This window comes from Microcaecilia unicolor, chromosome 2, assembly GCF_901765095.1.
Source record: "Microcaecilia unicolor chromosome 2, aMicUni1.1, whole genome shotgun sequence".
Taxonomy (NCBI): Eukaryota; Metazoa; Chordata; class Amphibia; order Gymnophiona; family Siphonopidae; genus Microcaecilia; species Microcaecilia unicolor.
The window spans coordinates 655,878,833-655,899,044 of record NC_044032.1 but is presented as its reverse complement, the minus strand read 5'-3'; the positions used below and the strand labels follow the sequence as shown (position 1 = coordinate 655,899,044).

The 20,212-nt window shown below is 49.5% G+C and overlaps 1 protein-coding gene across 1 annotated transcript in view; it reads right to left on the bottom strand.

Annotated features, from left to right (window-relative positions):
- Nucleotides 1-2,257: 2,257 nt before the first annotated feature.
- Nucleotides 2,258-20,212, bottom strand: part of ANXA5 (annexin A5) — a 53,290-nt gene continuing 35,335 nt past the window's right edge. The window contains exons 5-13 of the mRNA XM_030191781.1: nucleotides 19,656-19,769; nucleotides 19,224-19,314; nucleotides 16,509-16,588; nucleotides 15,118-15,174; nucleotides 13,814-13,907; nucleotides 12,725-12,820; nucleotides 12,111-12,169; nucleotides 10,050-10,172; nucleotides 2,258-2,603 (exon numbers count right to left, since the gene is read on the bottom strand). Of these exons, the coding sequence (XP_030047641.1) occupies nucleotides 2,541-2,603; nucleotides 10,050-10,172; nucleotides 12,111-12,169; nucleotides 12,725-12,820; nucleotides 13,814-13,907; nucleotides 15,118-15,174; nucleotides 16,509-16,588; nucleotides 19,224-19,314; nucleotides 19,656-19,769 (777 nt within the window). The 3' untranslated portion in view covers nucleotides 2,258-2,540. The remainder of the gene's footprint in view (nucleotides 2,604-10,049; nucleotides 10,173-12,110; nucleotides 12,170-12,724; nucleotides 12,821-13,813; nucleotides 13,908-15,117; nucleotides 15,175-16,508; nucleotides 16,589-19,223; nucleotides 19,315-19,655; nucleotides 19,770-20,212) is intronic.

The window sequence follows — 20,212 nt, the reverse complement described above, 5'->3', positions numbered from 1 at the left end:
CCAGTGTCCTTATCTCCCTCCCCTTTTTCAGCATTGCCCTCCTTTGTGTGCCCAGCTACCCCCTTTCAGCATTGCTCCATCTCCCTATCACCCCTTCCCTTTTTCAGCATTTCCCTATCTACCTCTCTTTCAGCATTACCCCATCTCCCTATCTCCCCTCCCCTTTTTCAGTATTGCCCCGTGTGTGCATCTCTAGCCCCCTTCAGCACCGCCCCCATTCAGCATACTCCTCTGTGCCCTATCTACCCCCCTTTCAACATTGCCGTGTCCCTGTCTACCCCCTTTCAGCATTTCCCCCTTTCAACATTGCCCCTCTGCATCCCTATCCTTATAGTTCCTGCCTGCCCCTTCTCTTCTCTGTCACTGTTTAGCCCCATGTTCAGCTTATCCCCTTCTCTTCCCTTGTTCCCGCACGCTGTAGCCAGCATCTTTCCACTCCCCACCCCCATATGAAATCTTTTCCTCCTCTGAGCTGTACCCTGCTCCTGGTATGGCATCTTCCCCTCCTCTGTGCCCCCCCCCCCCCCAGTATGGCATCTACACCTTTACTCTGATCCCTCACTCTTTACCTTTCTTCACCCCGCTTCCCGGCGACTCCTACAGCTGGCCTGCACCTTTCCTCTCGCTCCCCTCTTCCCTATGACCCTCCTTACATTTCTTTAGTGACTTGGGAGCGCAGTGCAACAATTAAGAGAGGCTGCGACGGGGCCTTCCCTCTGCGGGTCCCGCCTATGCAGAAACAGGAAGTTGAAACAAAGTAGGCGGGACTCGCAGAGGGAAGGCCCCGACGCTAGCAGCCTCTCTTAATCGTTGCACTGCCGAGTCGCTAAAGAAAAGTAAGGAGGGTCACAGGGAAGAGGGGAGCGAGAGGAAGGGAACAGGCCACATTCAGGACTCACTATGAAGCGGGGGAAGGACTGCTATTGCTTGCTTTGGCTGCCATTCGTTGAGAGAAGCAGCAGCTGTTGGAGATTGGATGAGCGGCAAGTAAAAAAATCCCTGACCCTATGGACAGTCACCTCAATGTAACATTTTCCATGGGATGACCAGCCGTCTGCTGTTGAAGCTTTTAGCAGTTCTTGGTGAACAGACATGTGTCTCTACATTTTCATCTCCACTTTAAAATGACCCAAACTCATCACTGTTTGGCTGGAGGCCAGTAACCAATTCAACAAACACAGGCAACTCCTCCGTTCTGATAAGCTATTTTCATTGAACAGCAACATTTAACATGAGATGATCCACTGTTTGCGTGACAAGGTTTGCAACAGTAAAATCCTAATCCTGGCTTTGGTGTTTCGTTTGGTTTACTAAAGAATCGTGATTTACATCTAAGTTTATGCAGTTACGTACTTTTTCCTGCAAGCATCAAATGTAACTGAGTAAAAGTAGTCAAAATTGGTGAAATTATTACTTCAGTAAAAGTAACAAACGTTATCCTGTATCTTCTTTACAAGTAAAAGTAATCCATTAGATATTCCAGTCTAGTTGCCATTCACTGGCTAACAATTTTGCATTGTCAACTAGACTGGAATATCTCGCACTCCTGAGACAAGCGCTTGCCGCACTGACTGCGTCGGGTCCATTCAGTTTTCTGGATATTTTGGACTTAACAGCCTTTGTATCTTACATATTTTTAGTACTATCAATAAATTGTTTCCCCTGATTGGAATTACATTGCTCTTCCCCAAAAGCGGTTAGGTTAGCAGGGTTTAAAAAGGTTTGGATAGGTTCCTGGGGGGGGGGGGGGGGGGGGGGAGGGGGGGACAAACAAAGCATCCATAAGCCATTAAGACAAACTTGGGAAAATCCACTGCTTATTTCTAGGATAAGCAGCATAAAAATCTGCTTGTAACCTGGCATCAGTACTGTTGGACACAGGATACTGGGCCTGATGGATCTTTGGTCTGTCCCAGTATGGTAACACTTACATACTTATGTTAATGATCAGGAGGGGAGGGGTTTGAAGTGCAGAAAGGACCACTCAGGGCACACAAAACCAGGTGTAACACTGAAACAGAAAGGGCCAAAGAAGTCCAGAAATGATCTAGGTATTGGTGGGAGCAAGAGCTGGGGAAGGGGCCACTTCCAACATGCATTGCGCTGAAATCCCTAGTTGGACATGGTATTTTCTTGCTGGGTTACATATACCACACGCTGATCGGCTCTTTACCTACAAGCAAACGTCCTGCAATGACCTCAGGTTACATTTATGCTCCTCAAAGATCAGCCAGAAATGAAGCAGGTGAACACATGATAATAAGCCTTTTAAACTCTTTAATTTTATAATAAATTGTTGGTTTATGCTTTGTAAACATCTTCTTCAGACCATGCATGTCAAGATCATGGCTGGTGCCTTCATGATTGCAGGGACTATCGCAGGACAACCGAGACGCAGCCGGCTTCTGCAGTGGAGATGTCGAAAGGAGCAGTGTGCTAGCGGATACAGAGAAGCAGCTAGAAAGCACTAAGTCGCTGAAACGGACGGACCGGTGGACAGACCAGAGAGCAGTGTATCGTAACCATCTTTCACGGCCGCATCACTCATCATCGCCTCCACAGAGGAGCAGCAGGGCCTCCCGATAGTCTCCAGATGTGTCATTCTGCAAAAGAAGAAACGAAATCAGAGCATAGCCAGATTCCACCCTACAAAAGAGAATAAACCCCGAAGCAACAGACGTTCCTCTTATCTGTGTTATCAATGGCTGATTTGCATACACAATGTGGGTGCCACTCTGGAACCTAACTCCGAGGCCCCTATGATTCCAAACAGTGCGGGACGATAGCACAACTATAATCAGAGTTAACTGTACCTATTGAACACCACCTTGTGTGAATCACTTCATAAAGGCGGTTAATAAAGCCCAAGAAATTATAGCATGCAAATTTAGGCAGCTCTGATCACAGGGGAACAGTGAGGGAGGATTGTAATCCTCCTGCATTTGACAGGTCCAGGTTGCAGGGCCGCTGAGGGGGGGGGGGGGGGGGGGGCAAAATTCCCCGGCGCCAGGGTCAGGCCATCGGCGCTGCAGTCCCCGGTCTCACCTGCCTGCCTCCACGGCTCCGGGCCCCCTTCATTCAAAGCGACAGTCGCAGATCGCCTCTCTTCTGGCCTTCCCTCCCTCGCAGAAACAGGAAGTTACATCAGATGAGGGCGGGACACAGGGAGGGAAGGCCAGAAGAGAAGCAATCTACGACTGCTGCTTTGAATGCAGGGGGCCCGGAGCCGAGGAGGCAGGTGAGACCGCGGACTGCAGCGGCGGGGGGAGCAGCGGGGGGCCTTGCCCCGGGCCCGGCCTAGTCTCTCGGCGGCCCTGTCAGGTTGTCAAAAGCCTGGATCTGTCAAACGAAGGACATGGAGGTCCACTGGACCCCTGCCATCGCACAGCCCTAGTGCCCCACCCCAGCAGCAACACGGGGGGGCTGGAGGTCCAGCAGACCTCCAGTCCACCCGACCCCCCCCCCCCCCGACACAAGAAACTCCATTTATGGTAGGGAAGCCCCGCCCAGTGCATCCCAGGATGCACTGGGCAGGGCTGAGTGCCACCATTTTGAAGGCAGTGCTGGGAGGGAGGGGGACTGCATGACCACCAGGGTGGGTAGGGGTGTTAGGTTAGCAGCCCACTGGGCCACCAGGAATATTTTTGAGAGGTTAGGAGGTTTGGGGGGGGGGGGGGGCTGGAGATCAAGTGGATCTCCGGCTCCTGGGCCCTTGTGTTGGGGAGGGGGGTCTGGTGGACAAGAGGTCCAGCAGACCCCCCAGACCCCATGTCGCCATTGGAGGGGGACGCTAGGGCTGTGTGATGGAGGGGGGGGGGGGGGTCCACCTGGGTTGTCTGACCCTGATGTGGGGGTGGGGCAGGAGCAGAGCCTTATCTTCAATGCCAGCTGTGAGCTGGGGTAGGGTTGAGGCACTATTCCGCCTCTAGAATCCGATCACAGGGGTGGAATACAAGCAGAGCCCATTTTAATCTAATTTAAAAGATCTCGGTGCCATTGCCTCTCTTGGTTGCAAAGGTAAATGTGGCCTCTACCGCCGCCCGCTTTTACCTTTGACCATCGGGCTCAGAGAGAGCAGAGCTAAATCAGAGTCTGCAGCAGAAGCTCTATGACAGAGATGGGCAACCTCAGTCCTCGAAGGCCACAAGCCAGTCAGGTTGCCAAGATTATGCCAATGAATCTATTTACGTAGTACTGAGGCAGTCTATGGAAATAGATCTCATGCATATTCATGGGGAGAAATCCTGAAAACCTGACTGGGTTGCAGCCCTCAAGGACCGAGATATTCAAATAACCTCAAAAAGTATAACACACCACAAATAGGGTTACCATTTTGTGTCCTCTGAAAAAGAGGACACGTCACGCCCCCCTACCCCGCCCCGCCTCATGCCCCGACCCTGCCATACCCCCTTCAGGTCAGGTTCCACCCCTATTCCCCCCCTTGTCGCATAGTCCCCTCCTCCCCCCCATCACATACCCCCCCATCACTATCTAGCCCTGGTGGTCTAGTAGCGTCTTCTCTTCGGGGCAGGAAAGAGCCCCCTCTTTCCTGCCCGGAGCGCTGCCTGCCCTTGCCTGCTGCATCCTCCTCGGTATGGCTGGGGATTCAAAATGGCCACCGAGAGTTGAAGCGGCCTCGCGAGAGGTTCAACTCTCGGCGGCCATTTTGAATCCCCAGCCAGACCGAGAAGGATGATAGACAGGGGAGGCAGCGCTCCGGGCAGGAAAGAGGGGGCTCTTTCCTGCCCCGAAGACGTCACTAGACCACCAGGGAACATTGGTAAGGAAGGGGAGGGGACGGGAGACCAGGTCACCAGACCCACGGCGCCGATCGCCCGCCCACCGCACGCACGCGCCTGCCCGCGCCCACGTTTGTCCAGAAATCCGGACAAACGTGGGCGCGGGCAAAATCCGCCGGACGCCTCGGACATGCCCTCAAAAAGAGGACATGTCCGGGGAAATCCGGACGTATGGTAACCCTAACCACAAATAACCCCACCCCCACCCCAAGGAAAGAATGTTCTAGAATAGGAGTTGCCAAACGTTTTGGCTCACCTATAAGACTGTGGCTGTGACTGAAGAATGGGGGGGAGAGGGGGGAGAGGTAAAGACTGTCAAACTATTACCAGAGGAAGAGAAAAAAAAAACATTGGCAGGTGGGGGCAGAAGGAACAAAAAATAGAACTGGGATGAACAATTCATATCCTCCAACAGGCAGAATAACCACTTTCCCCTTTTCCTTTCAGCCACTATATCATCCTTCCAGTTAAACCAGGGAACAGCGTTGCCAGACGGAAAACATTTTTCACGCCCAAAACCAGCCCCAAACCGCACAAAGTCAATTTGTATATGAATGAGATCAACAATACATATTAATGAGTCAATTTGCATATGAATGACGTTAATAAATATTAATGAGGTCATTTGCATATGAATGATTAATAAATACTGAGGCCATTTGCATACAAATGACATCATTAAGCCCGCCTCCACTGGCCGCGGGAAAACTGAGTCAACCCGCAGCGGGCGAAAAAACCACCGGCGGGGCAAGAAAAAGCCGCCCAAAATCCCGCAACCTGCACGCGGCATGAAAAAGCCACAGCGGGTCACAGAAAGGAGCCCAATTGGGTGGGAAACCCGCAGCCCTGGCAACACTGCCGGGGAACAGAGCCAAATTAGGAGGGGAACCTCGGTCTGCCTACCTCCCAGCTCGTCCCTCCCCCAGCAGCCTATCAGTAACGCCTCTCCCACACCCTCTGTTTTAAGGGCTGGGCAACCACGGGCCTAGGTTTTCAAGATTTTTCACAATGAATATGCAGGAAATTGATTTGCAAGTACTGCTTCCGCTGTGTGCAAATAGAACTTTGTGAAAATCTTGGAAATCCCGACTGGGTTGTGACCCTGAAAGATTGTGGTTGCCCACTACTGCTATACTGTCTGTGCAGGCCTTGGGCCCAGCCCTCCACATACTAGGCCACAGGGAGCACAGAATGACAGCACACAAGACAAGCGCTGCAGAGGTCTTGGGCACCACTTCGGCCTCAGCATGCACCCCCTCTCCTCATGAAGATGCATTGGGGGGGGGGGGGGGGAGAAGAGAGGCGGTAAATGCATGCTAGCAGCTGACTGGGACTAATGCAGGTTGTTAATGGGGGATTATTTGCTGCAGGCCACATAGACATACTGGCTGGCCTTCCATACAGGAATTACAGCTTTCCTAATTACCCTTCAGCTTCAGGCTGCAGTAGCTCGACTAAACCCCCATATGCAAAGAGAATCTGCCGTAAACAGTCAATGGATCCTGCAACAGGATTTAACCTTGGCACTGAATATTTATTTTTATTGATTTTCAGCAGGTGATCCCCAAGGCGACTACGCGGTTTACAATTTCTATTATTGCACTGTCCCTAATGGGCTCATAATCTAAATTAGATATTGTACCTGGGGCAATGGAGGGCTAAGTCACTTGCCCAGAGTCTCACGGAACAGCAGAGGGAATTGAACCTGGTTCCCCAGGATCTCAACCCACTGCCAACCGTCAGGCAGCAGAAGGAATCAAACCCACTGCTGCAGGATGAATATCTAGCCTTGTTTTCTTTGTTGTTGTTTTTTTTTTTTAATGAATAATATTAGGGCACTGTGTGACCTGAAATAAAGATGAGCCTGGAGTTGGGGTTTTAATATTGCAGTTACTGTATATCCTATATAATAATTTGCACCTCCAACGTTCTACGTCTGGATGCCTGGGTTCATAACACAATTCCCATTGGTCCGCCCTCACATCTGAACGTGATGACGTCAGAGGGCGGATCAATGAGAGGGAATGGAAACCAGCACCAGCCAGCCACAGAACGTTGGAGGTGAGGATACAATTGCGGGAGAATCGCCCCCTCCCTCCCCCCCTGCCCTCTGAGTTCCAGGCCCGTCCCCCTCCCTCCCTCTCCTCCGAGTTCCAGACCCCCGCGCCTCCCTCCCTCCCTCTCCCAGTGGCAGCCCGACCTGCGTTGCCTGCCCTCTTCTCCCAGTCCTCCGCCTGCCCCTCGCCTTCCTGCGTGCCAGCCTGAATTTAAGAGTTAACAGGAAATGAGGGCGGGACCAGAGGCAGAGCTGAGACAGAAAGGAAGGCAGGCTGAAGAGCCGTGCCTGCTCGACTTTCACTGCTGCCGCCCGACCCGAGGTGAGGAATTTTTAATTCAGGCGGGAACGCAGGAAGGCGAGGGGCAGATGGAGGACTGGGAGAAGAGGGCAGGCAACACAGGTCGGGCTGCCACTCAGAGGGGAGAGGGAGAGAGAGGAACAGAGGTGCGGGGGTCTGGAACTCGGAGGGGAGTGGGGTCTGGAACTTGAAGAGGGCGGGCAACGCAGGTCGGGCTGCCACTTGGAGGTGAGAGAGAGAGAGAGGGACGGAGGCGTGGGGGTCTGGAACTCGGAGAAAAGAGGGGGCATGGAACTCTGAGGAGGGGGGCCTGGAACTCGGAGGGGAGGGGGTCTGGAACTCGAAGAGGGCGGGCAACACAGGTCGGGCTGCCACTCGGAGGTGAGAGAGAGAGAGGGACGGAGGCGTGGGGGTCTGGAACTCGGAGAAAAGAGGGGGCATGGAACTCTGAGGAGGGGGGCCTGGAACTCGGAGGGGAGGGGGTCTGGAACTCGAAGAGGGCGGGCAACACAGGTCGGGCTGCCACTCAGAGGGGAGAGGGAGAGAGAGGAACAGAGGTGCGGGGGTCTGGAACTCGGAGGGGAGGGGGGTCTGGAACTTGAAGAGGGCGGGCAACGCAGGTCGGGCTGCCACTCGGAGGTGAGAGAGAGAGAGAGGGACAGAGGCGTGGGGGTCTGGAACTCGGAGAAAAGAGGGGGCATGGAACTCTGAGGAGGGGGGCCTGGAACTCGGAGGGGAGGGGGTCTGGAACTCGAAGAGGGCGGGCAACACAGGTCGGGCTGCCACTCGGAGGGGAGGGAGGGGGCCAACTGGAACTCGGAGGAGAGAGAGAGGGGGGGCATAGAACTTGAAGAGGGCGGGCAATACAGGTCAGGCTGCCACTCGGAGGGGGGGAGGGGAGGGGAGGGAGGGGGCCAACTGGAACTCGGAGGAGAGAGAGAGGGGGGGCATAGAACTTGAAGAGGGCGGGCAATACAGGTCAGGCTGCCACTCGGAGGGGGGGGAGGGGAGGGGAGGGAGGGGGCCAACTGGAACTCGGAGGAGAGAGAGAGGGGGGGCATAGAACTTGAAGAGGGCGGGCAATACAGGTCAGGCTGCCACTCGGAGGGGGGGAGGGGAGGGGAGGGAGGGGCCAAGCTGGAACTCGGAGGATAACCTTGCTAGCGCCCGTTTCATTTGTGTTTTACTAGTTTCGTAATAATTGTCTGATGTTGCAATCCACTTTTGTTCCTTGTGACTGAAAAAGCAGAATATAAGCAGCAGTATTAAATTAAATTAGCAGACGCAGCTTGAAGCAGGAGTCACGGTGTCTCCAGGTAGGTCACGGGCGAGAAGGAAAGATGTTTCAGACCAGCTGTGCAGGCTGGATTAGGAGCCTGGAGACTGTAGCTTCGACAGCCCTGCACTAGAACGAGGTTAACACGGGAGCCTCAGGGAGAACATCAGAAAATGGGGGCTGAACTGAACAGTCTCCTGGGGAAGCAGAGACAATTTAAGAAAAACTGGAACAAACAACAAGGATCCTTGTTATGAAGGGAAAGCCAGAAGCGAACCTCACAATCAATGGTACAAAATGGACAGCCACACCATGGTCAGACCACTACAAGGCAAACACCTCCCTCCTCTGGAAAACAAAAGAGACACAACAAAAACAAGAAAAAAAGCACACACACTACAAGAGGCAAAATAGACCCTCTAACATTCTGGCAACAAATATACACCGACGAATGGACAACTACAGACTCACCCCAATTTCTACAAGAATGGGGGCTGAACTGAACAGTCTCCTGGGGAAGCAACAACAAGGATCCTTGTTATGAAGGGAAAGCCAGGAATTAATCAGCTCAGCGCTGCAGCGGGAGTAAATCTGGACAGACACCGGACAGGACTCACCCCTTACTGTGGAAGAAGAAATGGACAGACAGCAGGCGAGTGTACGAGTGAAGAGAAGTCATTTTTCAACGCTAATAGTATGCAAATTTAGGCATTGCTGTTAGCATTGAGCTTTGGGAAGTTAAGTGGGAGGAACGTACCTGGCACACCTGCACAAGAGTTACGAGCAGCAGATAATGAAAGAAAAGGGGGCAAAGGCCAGCTGGGCTGCTTCTGGGCACTCACAGGGGATTGGCACAAACACGTTAATACCAGCTCCGACCTGGCACAGGGTTGGGGGCGCCTTTGTTCACTGCACTTTCACTGAACATCGAAGGGAATAGGAAATGAGCTCGTCTGCATGCTCATTCTGCTGTTCTTCAGCGAGCTCATTAGTTCCTGCGCTCCCAGCCTCTGAGCACTAGTTAAAAACAGGCACTAGTCCGGCGCTAAATATCCTAGCGCCCGTGTTTGGTTCTGAGCATCGGCACACTAGTGCTGCAGGACTGGACAGTAGCATCACTCCCTCCCCCCCCCCCCCCACACTCACTGTTACAGAGCGCTGTGGATGTATAACATGGGTATTATTATTTTAATTTTTTTATTCAATTATTGTGGATGTCTTATTGATAATTACTCATTTTTCTCATTTTTTTCATTTCATTTTTTCATTTTTTTTTTAATTTTATTTAAACTTGTATTTTTTTTCATTCAAAGGTACATATGTGCCTTTATTGTTCTACATAAATTCTTAGATCATTTTTATATCATTTTGATTTTATGTGTTGTTCATTTTGTATATGATTTGAATTTAAACTTTAATATTCATATCCTTTTGCATATTGATATACATGTTTGTTTATAGTTTTTTCATGTTTGCTTTATGATCTTTCACCCATAGATTATATCATTTGACCCCTGATGTAGGCACTTGTTGGATTCAAGTCTCCAGTGGTGAATCGTCTTTGGTCAGCCTCTACTTTTTTCTGCTGTAACAACGGGTATCAAACAGGACACCTACCTTGATCGCTTGGTACAGGGACTTCCCAAAATTCTTCCGGAATTCCATTCTAATGTCGTACAAGTCTATTTCACTTCTGGAAACCATGATCCTGATCAGGGTAGCGTCACTGGTGCCGGCTCCCTAAGGAAGACAGCGGGACGTAAGTCGACCAGGAATGTTTCAGCGCTATAGGCAGCCATATTTATGAAGGAGAAAAGCAGAACAGTCTGAACGAGATAAAAAGCTTATATAGAGAGAAACACCCCCCTCCCCAACTCCTATGCACAGAGGCTTGCTATTGTGCCACCACTAACAGTGCCAGCCCAACCACTAGGCAAAACTAGGGGGTTGCCTAGGGCATCTGCAAACAGCAACTGCACTCAAAGCAACAGATCCTGACAGACCGACAAACAAAAACAAACACCAGCACATACTAACAGGGCCGTGGCAACACGGTAAGCGGGGTAAGCACTGCAGGGGGGGCGCCAGCCTCTGGAGGGCGCTGCCCAGGTCCGTTCACTTGCAAAATCTTGTGATTCTCCTCTCTCCCCTGCCCTTCCCCCTCTGCGTCAGAAAGTGAAGGCAGCCCAGCAGAACTAACTGAGGCAGACACCTATGCTGAAGTTGCTTAAAAGAATACAAGTGCTATATATGTCTTTGGTGTGGGAACAACTTCTCATTCGGGGTGAGCTTGAAGTGAACAACATTCAAATTAAAGAGAACAGGTTTGGAGGGAGGTGTGCAAGTGAGACTGGGGAGAAATAAAAAATAAATAGTGTAATTGTTAAAATCTGTAAGTGGTTCAAAGTTTTTTGTTTTTGTTTTCTGAGCATCATGTACACTGAGAGGAGGGCATGATGTGTGCATAATTATCAGGTATTCTGGGATAGCTACAGCTAAAAGCCATTTCATTGGCTGATGGTTTCAACAGTAGTTTCAAAGAGGAAGAGCTGGTAAGTGAAAATGTGATTGCTTTTTTTAAGTTTTAAAAGTATTTGCATTAAAATCTAATTGCAGAATTCACGTGCTTGGAGTCTGTACTTGGTTGTCATATGCTCAGATTTGTTTAAATCATATGCAAATTACTCCGTTTTTGGGAGGTTCTCATTTGCATATTTATGGGTAAAAATTGATGGAAATGTTTACAACCTTAATGTTAGGGCATGGCTTTGATCAAAACTGTTTAGTTTGACCCAAAAACGAAGGGTTTATCTAGTGTTTTTGACTAAAAATTTCATTAGAGTGTCTGTATGTTAATCTGCATTCAAATAGAACTCTCTGATTGAATGAGCAGCTCCTGTTAGAAATCTGCCCGGGAACAGAGTGAGAGCAACTGACGGTTTGGCCAAGAGAGACATGCAGCTGTGAGCTCCGTGTGTGTAAGAAATGAAAGAGAGAATTGTTGTTTGATCAAAGTTGACTGAAATAAAAGAGTGCCTGATTATGTGTGTGTGTGGGGGGGGGGGGGGGCGCCAACTGATAGTCTGCAGGGGGGCACCAGAGACCCTAGGCACGGCCCTGCATACTAACCTGCATTTTTACAGGATCTTTGTGCAATGGTCATGATCGTTCAGTTTATCAATATTTTGGTGGGGGAGGGGCTATAAGGCTATAGGCTTGCCTAGGGTGCCCCCCACCCTTGCCCAGGCTCTGATCACTAAACATGCCAAATGTTTTAATGAAAAGCAAGAGTTAGGTCCCTGCAAAGACACTGTGGGGTCAGAAATTTGGTACTAGGCAAGAGACAATCCATTAAGGAATGGGGGAACCTCCTCTCTCCCACCAACCACCTTTTTTTTTTTTTAAAGAGATCTAGAATGTTATCGATTCAGCCTTCAAGGCAGATGCAATTCAAGTAGTGGAAACATGAGCGAACATGGCATCATTTGGGGTTAAGAGGACAAATCGTTTGCTGCATTTTCAAACACAGTCCCTACAGTTGGAAGGCAAGACATCCGAGACTGAACCAGCCATAAACACCCCCTTCTCCCCCCAAAGACTAGATCAAGCACTGAATCCCAGGAATTCTCCTACACCCTCTCACCTGTAGGAAGAGAAAAAAAAAAATCAGAGACCCACCTTCATGGCGTGATACAGGCTCTCAGCAAAGTAACCAGGAACCGATCGGACACATTTCGCTGAAAGTGGAGAGAGACAGTCACTCACTGATCTACAGTACATTTTCAGTTCAAGTGTGAATCGCAAATTGCTGGAAAATATAACTGGATTAAAATGTACAGAACTATTCTCCAATGGTATTAGGAACTAGGGATCCTAAGAAGGGAGTTAACAGGTGTTTGAGGGCTGCAGCCATTAAAAGGGAAAGGAACCGATATACAAGGGCAGAGGTGGCCCCTGGCTGAGGAACAGTAGCAGTACAAGAGGGTCAGACCAAAACTCAGGAAATGACAGACACGAGGAGAGCAGCTATGTCAGGTCACAAAAAGAACCAGTTTGAGCTTCCTAATCTAGTTCCACTCAGCAGAACTCCATGTTTAACAGTATCTAATAAAGAACAGCAGGCTGAGCAGATGTGAACTGAAGCACTACAGGTGGCACCCAGACAGACAGAGGGGTCTCCTCTGTAACAGCGACACCACACGAGGGGTCCTGCACGTTCAGAAACGGCAATAAGAGCTCCAGTAATGGCATGATTGTGGCATCAGTCCACTCCAACCACCACAGGACATTACCAATCGCCAACAGCAGCTTCTCCAAGTGGCCAGAGGTCTCACTGTCGATGCTTTCCTCGATCTGATAACCAGAGATGGTCATATACTGATCAAACACTGAAAACAAGAAGGAAAGCTCAATGATTCAAAAGGGAAACGTATTACTACCCACCTCTCACAACTCTTGCAGAAACGCAACTTGAGGGGGGGGGGGGGGGTGAGAATAGCTGGGGGAGAGGAATGTGGGGACCTCAGCAAAATCAAGGCTGTAGTTGAGAAACCTACTATGGAGGTTCAGCAATGAGCCAACATTCTCCCCTCCCCCACTGTTACCCTCCTGATGACCCATCATCATATCTGTACCCGTCACCACTTGAGTACTTCTGAAAGCCCCCAGATAACCACATCAGGGCTTATGGTAGTCTGAGCGCAGGACCTGCAGAGCTCAGGTTCTGTGGTGGCACCAGACCAGTGAACCCCCAAATTCAGAGAGGCATTTTATCCTACAGTTCTCCACACATTTGAGCTGTATCCAGAAGCCCAGAATCCTACAGGAGGTAGGACACAGGCCCGAGTGGACCCTCGGTCTGCTTATGTATCTTCTGTCCCAGAAGTTCTTTCAACCAGTGGCGTAGCCACAGGTGGGCCTGGGTGGGCCGGGGCCCACCCACTTAGGGCTCAGGCCCACCCAATATTAGAACACGTTTAGCGGTAGCCAGTGGGGATCCCAAGCTCCGCCAGCTGAAGACTTCCCCCTGATGGTAACGAAAATGCTGCTGTCCATAATACCGGCACCTGCACATGCTCAGCGTTCGGCGCATGCCTGCTACAGACTGCCAAGGTGGAAAGGAGCGTTTTTTCACCAGCTGAGATAATTTTTTTTTTTGGTGGAGTGGGGGGGGGGGGGGGGGGGGGGTGAAAGGAACACTTGGTGCCCACCCACTTCTTGCCTAGGCCCACCCAAAATCTGTTGTCTGGCTACGCGTCTGCTTTCAACTTGTGGTTTACTACACAAATCCACCCTGCCCCCATCTCTGCCTAATAAAAACCACAGCAGCATCTGTGCAGAGGTCTCGCTGCAGAGAAACTGCAGTCCCAGGAGTGTCTCACCTTTCCTCAGATGAGTGTAGCTCCGAGTCCCCAGGATGGTGATAAATTTCTCCTCGTCGGTGCCCCACTTCATCTCACCAGCTTTGAACAAATCCTGCCAAAATTAAAACGGAAGCCATGAACACAAGGACATGCTGGAAGACACAAGAATAAGGAACACGGGTAGGTCCTAGAGGCCTGGGAGCCCAGGTCGGCCGAGTGATCCGTGTCACACCTGTGTTAAAACACCTGGGTAAAAGGAGTAGGGGAGGACCGATAAAAAAAATAAAAAGGAATCTAGGAAGCAATTTTTAATAAGGGGAATAATGGCAGCCAGTTTAGTGCTCACATTAAACTGCTCCAATAGGCAGATGTGCCCCGGACTCACACTGCAGCATCCTTTGGGTGACAGGAGCATCACCACCTGTACATTCTGCCTGCCAGAATCCAATAAACATCTTATTGCATAAGAGACACAGCCAGCAGCACATACTGTTACAGGACCCAGGAGCAGAGGCTGAATGCCATCACATCCCCACTTTCATTCCGACTTAACTCATTGCTATTAAGTTATTAAAGGGTGGGGCCTCTTTAAGGGATCCAGGCTTTAAAATTCCAGCTGAATTCCTTCTCTCTTCCCCCCCCCCCTTAAATCTGGGCAGCACTTCTGGAATATACAAGGCCCACCCATGGAAAGTACTGCTTACTGTCACATCTGGTCAGAGTAAGGAGCCAGCTGTGCGGCTCTGGCACACCTCCCAGCTGCATCACAAGCTCACACTCTTCCAGCTGTTCCGTCTGGTCTGCAAACATGTTCCTGCCCTATCAGAAACACTATCCCCACATACAGACATTCACTTCCCATCACCCCCCCCCCCCCCCCCCCCCCCCCAGCTAGGAGCTGCATGGAAAGGACAAGACAAGAAGAAACCCTCAACACCTGACAAACCACTGCACCACAATACAAACACACGCCCCAGATCCCTCTGCAACCAACCACATTCCTCCACATGCTCAACACACTATTTTAAGGCATCTGATTAACCACACACGTTCCTAGAATCATCCATCGGTGCAAAAACAGGCCAACACAACCCACTGGGTTTTGAGAGCGAGATGTGATACCCAGAGGCTCATGAGGGCAGAGAGGACACCCCACATGCCAATAGGGAACAACTGCTGGCAGGACAATAGAGGGGTAGGCTCAGGTTTTAAGGGCATTTTTACACTTCTTCCTCAGACAGGAGGGGGCCTGACTCCACAGGACATCTGACACTTAGGGGTGAAGTGGAAAGGAGGGGGGGAGAAGTAAAGGTCTCACCCACCTGAGCGTCTTGTTCCACTCGACCCTCGTCCACTTTGCCTTCAGGGTCCCTGTTAGCCTGCGAGAGAAATGGAGAAAAAAAATTAACACATTACCCTCCGGCCCCCTCCCCCAGGTTTGCTGCATTCTGGTGCCCATAACACGCAGATTCTGGATGCCTCACTCGTGCGTTTGGGAGACACGGGTTACAGTCGCAGTGTTACTCCTCGTGAAAGTCGGCTTTCAAAAAAAAAAAAAAAAAAATGTAAACTCTGCAAGGATCTCCGCTACTAAGTTTATAAATTGGGAATAGCAAAACCTGCTTAATCTCTGAATTTCATCCACCCCCGTCTCCCTCACTAGCCAGAGGACTGGCGGTTAACAGGAGCCTATCACTGCCCTTTCCCAGCAGAAGGAGTCACTACAAAACTGCACTGCCCCAGAGCCTGAGGGCACTGCTTCACAGCACTTTGTATCTCGAGCCCACAGGTGGGGACTTAAATCAGAATCACCCATGCCCCCCAGTCAAGGGTACACCTCTAGTAATGTTCTGGAATTTTCCGGTCTTTTCTTTTGGGTCTGCTTATTTCTATGAGTTTCCACTGATAGTGGCAAGGCAGGAATTTCTGGCCGACCACAAACTGACAAGACCATTGCCAAGACATCCCAACCAACTGTCCTTGTGACAAACAAACTGACCAGACACCCCCCATTGTCAGGACACCCCAACTGTGTGTTACTGAGCAGAGGTGTGGCAAGAACACTAAGGCCATATCACAGGTCTCCTATGTACTTGCAGGATTGCAGACTGGGTGATATATGAGGTGGTGGTCCTTTGTGATGGGAAGGGTATATAAGTAACTGCTCATCTAAAGAGACTCTGAAATAGTCCGGCTGGCAGGATAGCTTCATATCCTTGCCACAGCCTATTTCCCGAGGGGAGGTGTACCCCCCACCCTGTAAGAACTAATTCTTTGAGGTTAAGAATCTTTCACACGTTCTTTCTCTCAGCTCTGTGACCTTTGTATGACAGTGAGGAATAAACTTTCCTTCTTCCTTTTTCTCTTTTCAGCAGTTCTTTATATAATTAGCCTGACTTTTTATAATTATCAAAGCTACTGATGTTAGATTTTGTAAGTTTGCTATTATTTTCCATAACTTGCTACCGATATCTTATCCTGTGCTGGTGAGTAATAAAAGACATTTTCTCTGATTCCTGCCTAATTATTTCTGTGAGAGAATAGAAAAGTCAAAAGCACACAGCCAGTACAGTAAGCACCACCCAGAGATATAGTCCTGTGTTCCTAATACCACTGCACGTTTACAGCATCACAAAGGCTGAACCCCACGCCCAAAGATAGAGCCGAACAGCTGAATCTGAGGCATCTGCGTGGAAAGCTACACGACGGTTACCTGGACCAAGACCACGAGCATCCTCTCAAAAAAGCCGGAGGTGTCACTGGTGATGCTGTCCTCAAGCTCCTTGTCGTGCTCTGTACAGGAAGAGATGCAGCCATCAGTCAAGAGACCTGGCGGCTCTTTAAATTACACCCCAGAAATGGACGTCATGAACTTAGAAGAGTCAGCCAGCCAGTCAGATTCTCAGGATACCCACAAGGGAAAGGGGACTGGATATAATGCCTTTCTGAGGTTTTTGCAACTCCATTCAAAGCGGTTTACATATATTCAGGTACTTATTTTGTACCAGGGGCAATGGAGGGTTAAGTGACTTGTCCAGAGTCACAAGGAGCTGCAGTGGAAATCGAACCCAGTTCCCCAGGATCAGGATCAAAGTCCACTGCACTAACCACTAGGCTACTCCTCCACTCCAAGGAATATGCACGAGGTAAATTTGCATACAATGGGGGTAGATGGGCACCAAACTAAGCAGATACGTATGTGGAAAACCATATTTAATTGATATGGATCAATAAAAAATTAACAAGCCCGACACAGGCCGTGTTTCGCCCCACTGGGCTGCATCAGGGGCTACAAAACAAACAATCATAAAAGCAAGTAAACATAAAAATAGATATAAAATAATAATTACATTTCATTACCATAATCTCATACTCGGCTGATAGTAATAGAACACCATGGTGATACAGTTAAATAAAAAATAAATTAATTGAAATATCAAAATGATATTGTATAGAACTTAATTGTACAAGTTGAATAAAAAATGAATAAAAATAATGTAAATCACTAACATAACATTCATAGACAAACAATATGAATGTTATGTTAGTGATTTACATTATATTTTCATTTTTTATTCAATTTGTACAATTAAGTTCTATACAATATCATTTTGATATTTCAATTAATTTATTTTTTATTTAACTGTATCACCATGGTGTTCTATTACTATCAGCCGAGTATGAGATTATGGTAATGAAATGTAATTATTATTTTATATCTATTTTTATGTTTACTTGCTTTTATGATTGTTTGTTTTGTAGCCCCTGATGCAGCCCAGTGGGGCGAAACACGGCCTGTGTCGGGCTTGTTAATTTTTTATTGATCCATATCAATTAAATATTGTTTTCCACATACATATCTGCTTCACTTGGTGTCCATCTTGGAGTTTGCAGATCGATTACCCTGCTGTTTTCTTGTACAATGGGGGTAGTACATGTTTTAAGTGTGGGTGTCCGGTTCTAGGTCAGTTCCCACCCACCAATTCCCATCTGGACAATTCCCACTACACCAGGGACGACAAGAACACACAAGGCAAGTAATCGCCTTCCCTTTTCCCTTCCAGACTGTTTGAAGGGGCCAGTGCCCCCTCCCCACGACATTATCTTTTACACATCCCTTTCCCCTTTCAGACAAGCAGTTCACGTTTCAACCTAATTCATGTTTAATCCGGGATCTAAATGTGATAAATAAGTACATACGTAAATGATGCCAACTGCAGTTCATGTGGGGGGGGGGGGGGGGGGGGGGGCAATGCCCCCCACACCCCAAACTAGGTTCCAACCTAATTCAGCCTCTCAAAATGACAGACTGATTACGATTTATAACAAATTACTACTCTACCCATGAAAAGTTATTCTGTTATTACACGTCCTCTGTGTAAATCCGTCTGCTGCTCTAGGACCTCCAGGACTTATGGGACCCAATACAAGAAAGAAGTTATGGCTGGTAAAAACAAACAAACAAAGGCAGGCTAGGGAGGGTGGGAAATGACCCTGGGGGGGTGGGGGGGGAGTCCTTGGTGGGAACTCACCCAATACCAGGTACCCAGACTGTGGACACGGCAATGACTGGTTACACCCGTGCTCTATAATGGAACTGGAGCACCCGGACTCTCACCCCGTGGCATCCCTGGTGGTCCGGTGGAGGTCGTTGGGAGCAGAAGCACAGTCCCCTCGCTCCTGCCTCTTGCAGCACCTCTCCAAAATGGCCACAACTGCGAGTTGCCATGAAAGGTTATGGCAGTCATTTTGGACTCCTGCCCCCAATGACCCCCCCCCCCACCGCTGGACCACCAGGGATACAGGTAGGCCCAGGAGGGGGGGAGCAGGGGGAGGGTCTTCTGGGGCTCTTTTTGTTTTTTTTGTAAACAAACAAACAAAAGTTACGTGGGCCCCAGCTGAATACTGGCCAGACTTGTGACGGGGGGGGGGGGGGGGGGGGGGGGATAGAGTTACTCCCGTAGTAGCTGAATATTGCCACTGAATATAAATTTGTGGTACCACCTCTGCCCCTCCCCTCAAACCTTGCACATAAAATCTGGTCATTTAAGTTGCTGAACAGCCAGATTTTACACAGAAAACTCCCCAAAATGTAAAAACAATTCACCACCTGCCAGCACTGCAGCAAGACAAGTTCTGCCCCAGATGTTATCCAGCAGTGAGACACCAACTGGTGAGCACTAAGATGGTCCCATGGCTGCTGGTGACAGCAGAGGCAGGTACAAAGCATCAAATACACAAAAGCTCCACAGAGGGCGAGATGTCTTATACCCGACATGAACCCCGTTTCCCATGGGACCAGTGCAGACTTTCCTAAGTCATCACAGTGTGCATAGGACACCCGCAGGCTGCCTCTTACCACAGACCTCCCCCCACTTTCCACGGCAGGTTAATGGAATTTTAAGACAAGCTTAACAGTGCATCTTACCATCCTTATACGCCTGCTTGATTTTGATGAGCTCCGCACATGATCTGGAGGCCAAGATCTCAATCAGCACCGTCTCGCAGGTCCCTGCCCCCTACCAAAAAAACCCCAAGCACTTAGTATCTGTGACAGAACCGTGTGTTTTAAGCCCGAAAAACTGCCTTTATTAATTCTTGAAGTGCTTATGCTACATTCTCTGGCAACGAATTCACTGCTTTGAACAAGGAAAGCGGTAAAGAAATATATTAAAAAAAGTGAAGATATAACATACACCCTCTAGTGACTCCCCCTCCCCGCATTAGGTGGATATATCCGATGGCAAACCTGTTTGCATCCCACACGGACAGGACCAGAACAAAGAAAACCCTATCTAGACAGACAAGGAAACTAGGGAGCCCACAGACAGGCCCCCCAAGACACAGGCAGGAGCCTTACCTTCAAAGCATGTCTCAGCTCAGACACGTCGTACTGAAGAGTTGGTTTCATCAGAGCAACGATTAGATTCTCAAACTTTCCAGTCAGCTCCGATTTCAAATCATCCACCAGATCCTGCCCTCCAAGAATAATCTACAGTTAGATATCCAAGTGACAAGGCTCCCCCCGTCCCCAGAACCACTGGTCACAAATATCATGACGGTAAGAAAATGGCCTGTCACCAGGGCATCAGACTAGGGTGGCAGCATAACAGAGCGGTTACTCATCTCCCCCCCCCCCCCCCCCCCCCCCACCTGTATACCTCTTCCCAGCTGCTCCAGAAATACCCAACACTGGCATGAGAGCTTCCAATACAGGCCTGTGATCAAGAACTACATTGGGCAGGGTACTGGCAGTATTTAAGTGCAGGCCAAAAGGTGCTTCGTCCCTGCCCCCCCCCCGGACAGGAAAATACATTAGGGAGGGTCCCAGCAGTGCTTAAGTGTAGGCCTCTACTGGAAGGTCCTGTGCCCCCCCCCCCCCCCCCCCCCCACAGAGTAGTACTGGAGCAGCCAGGA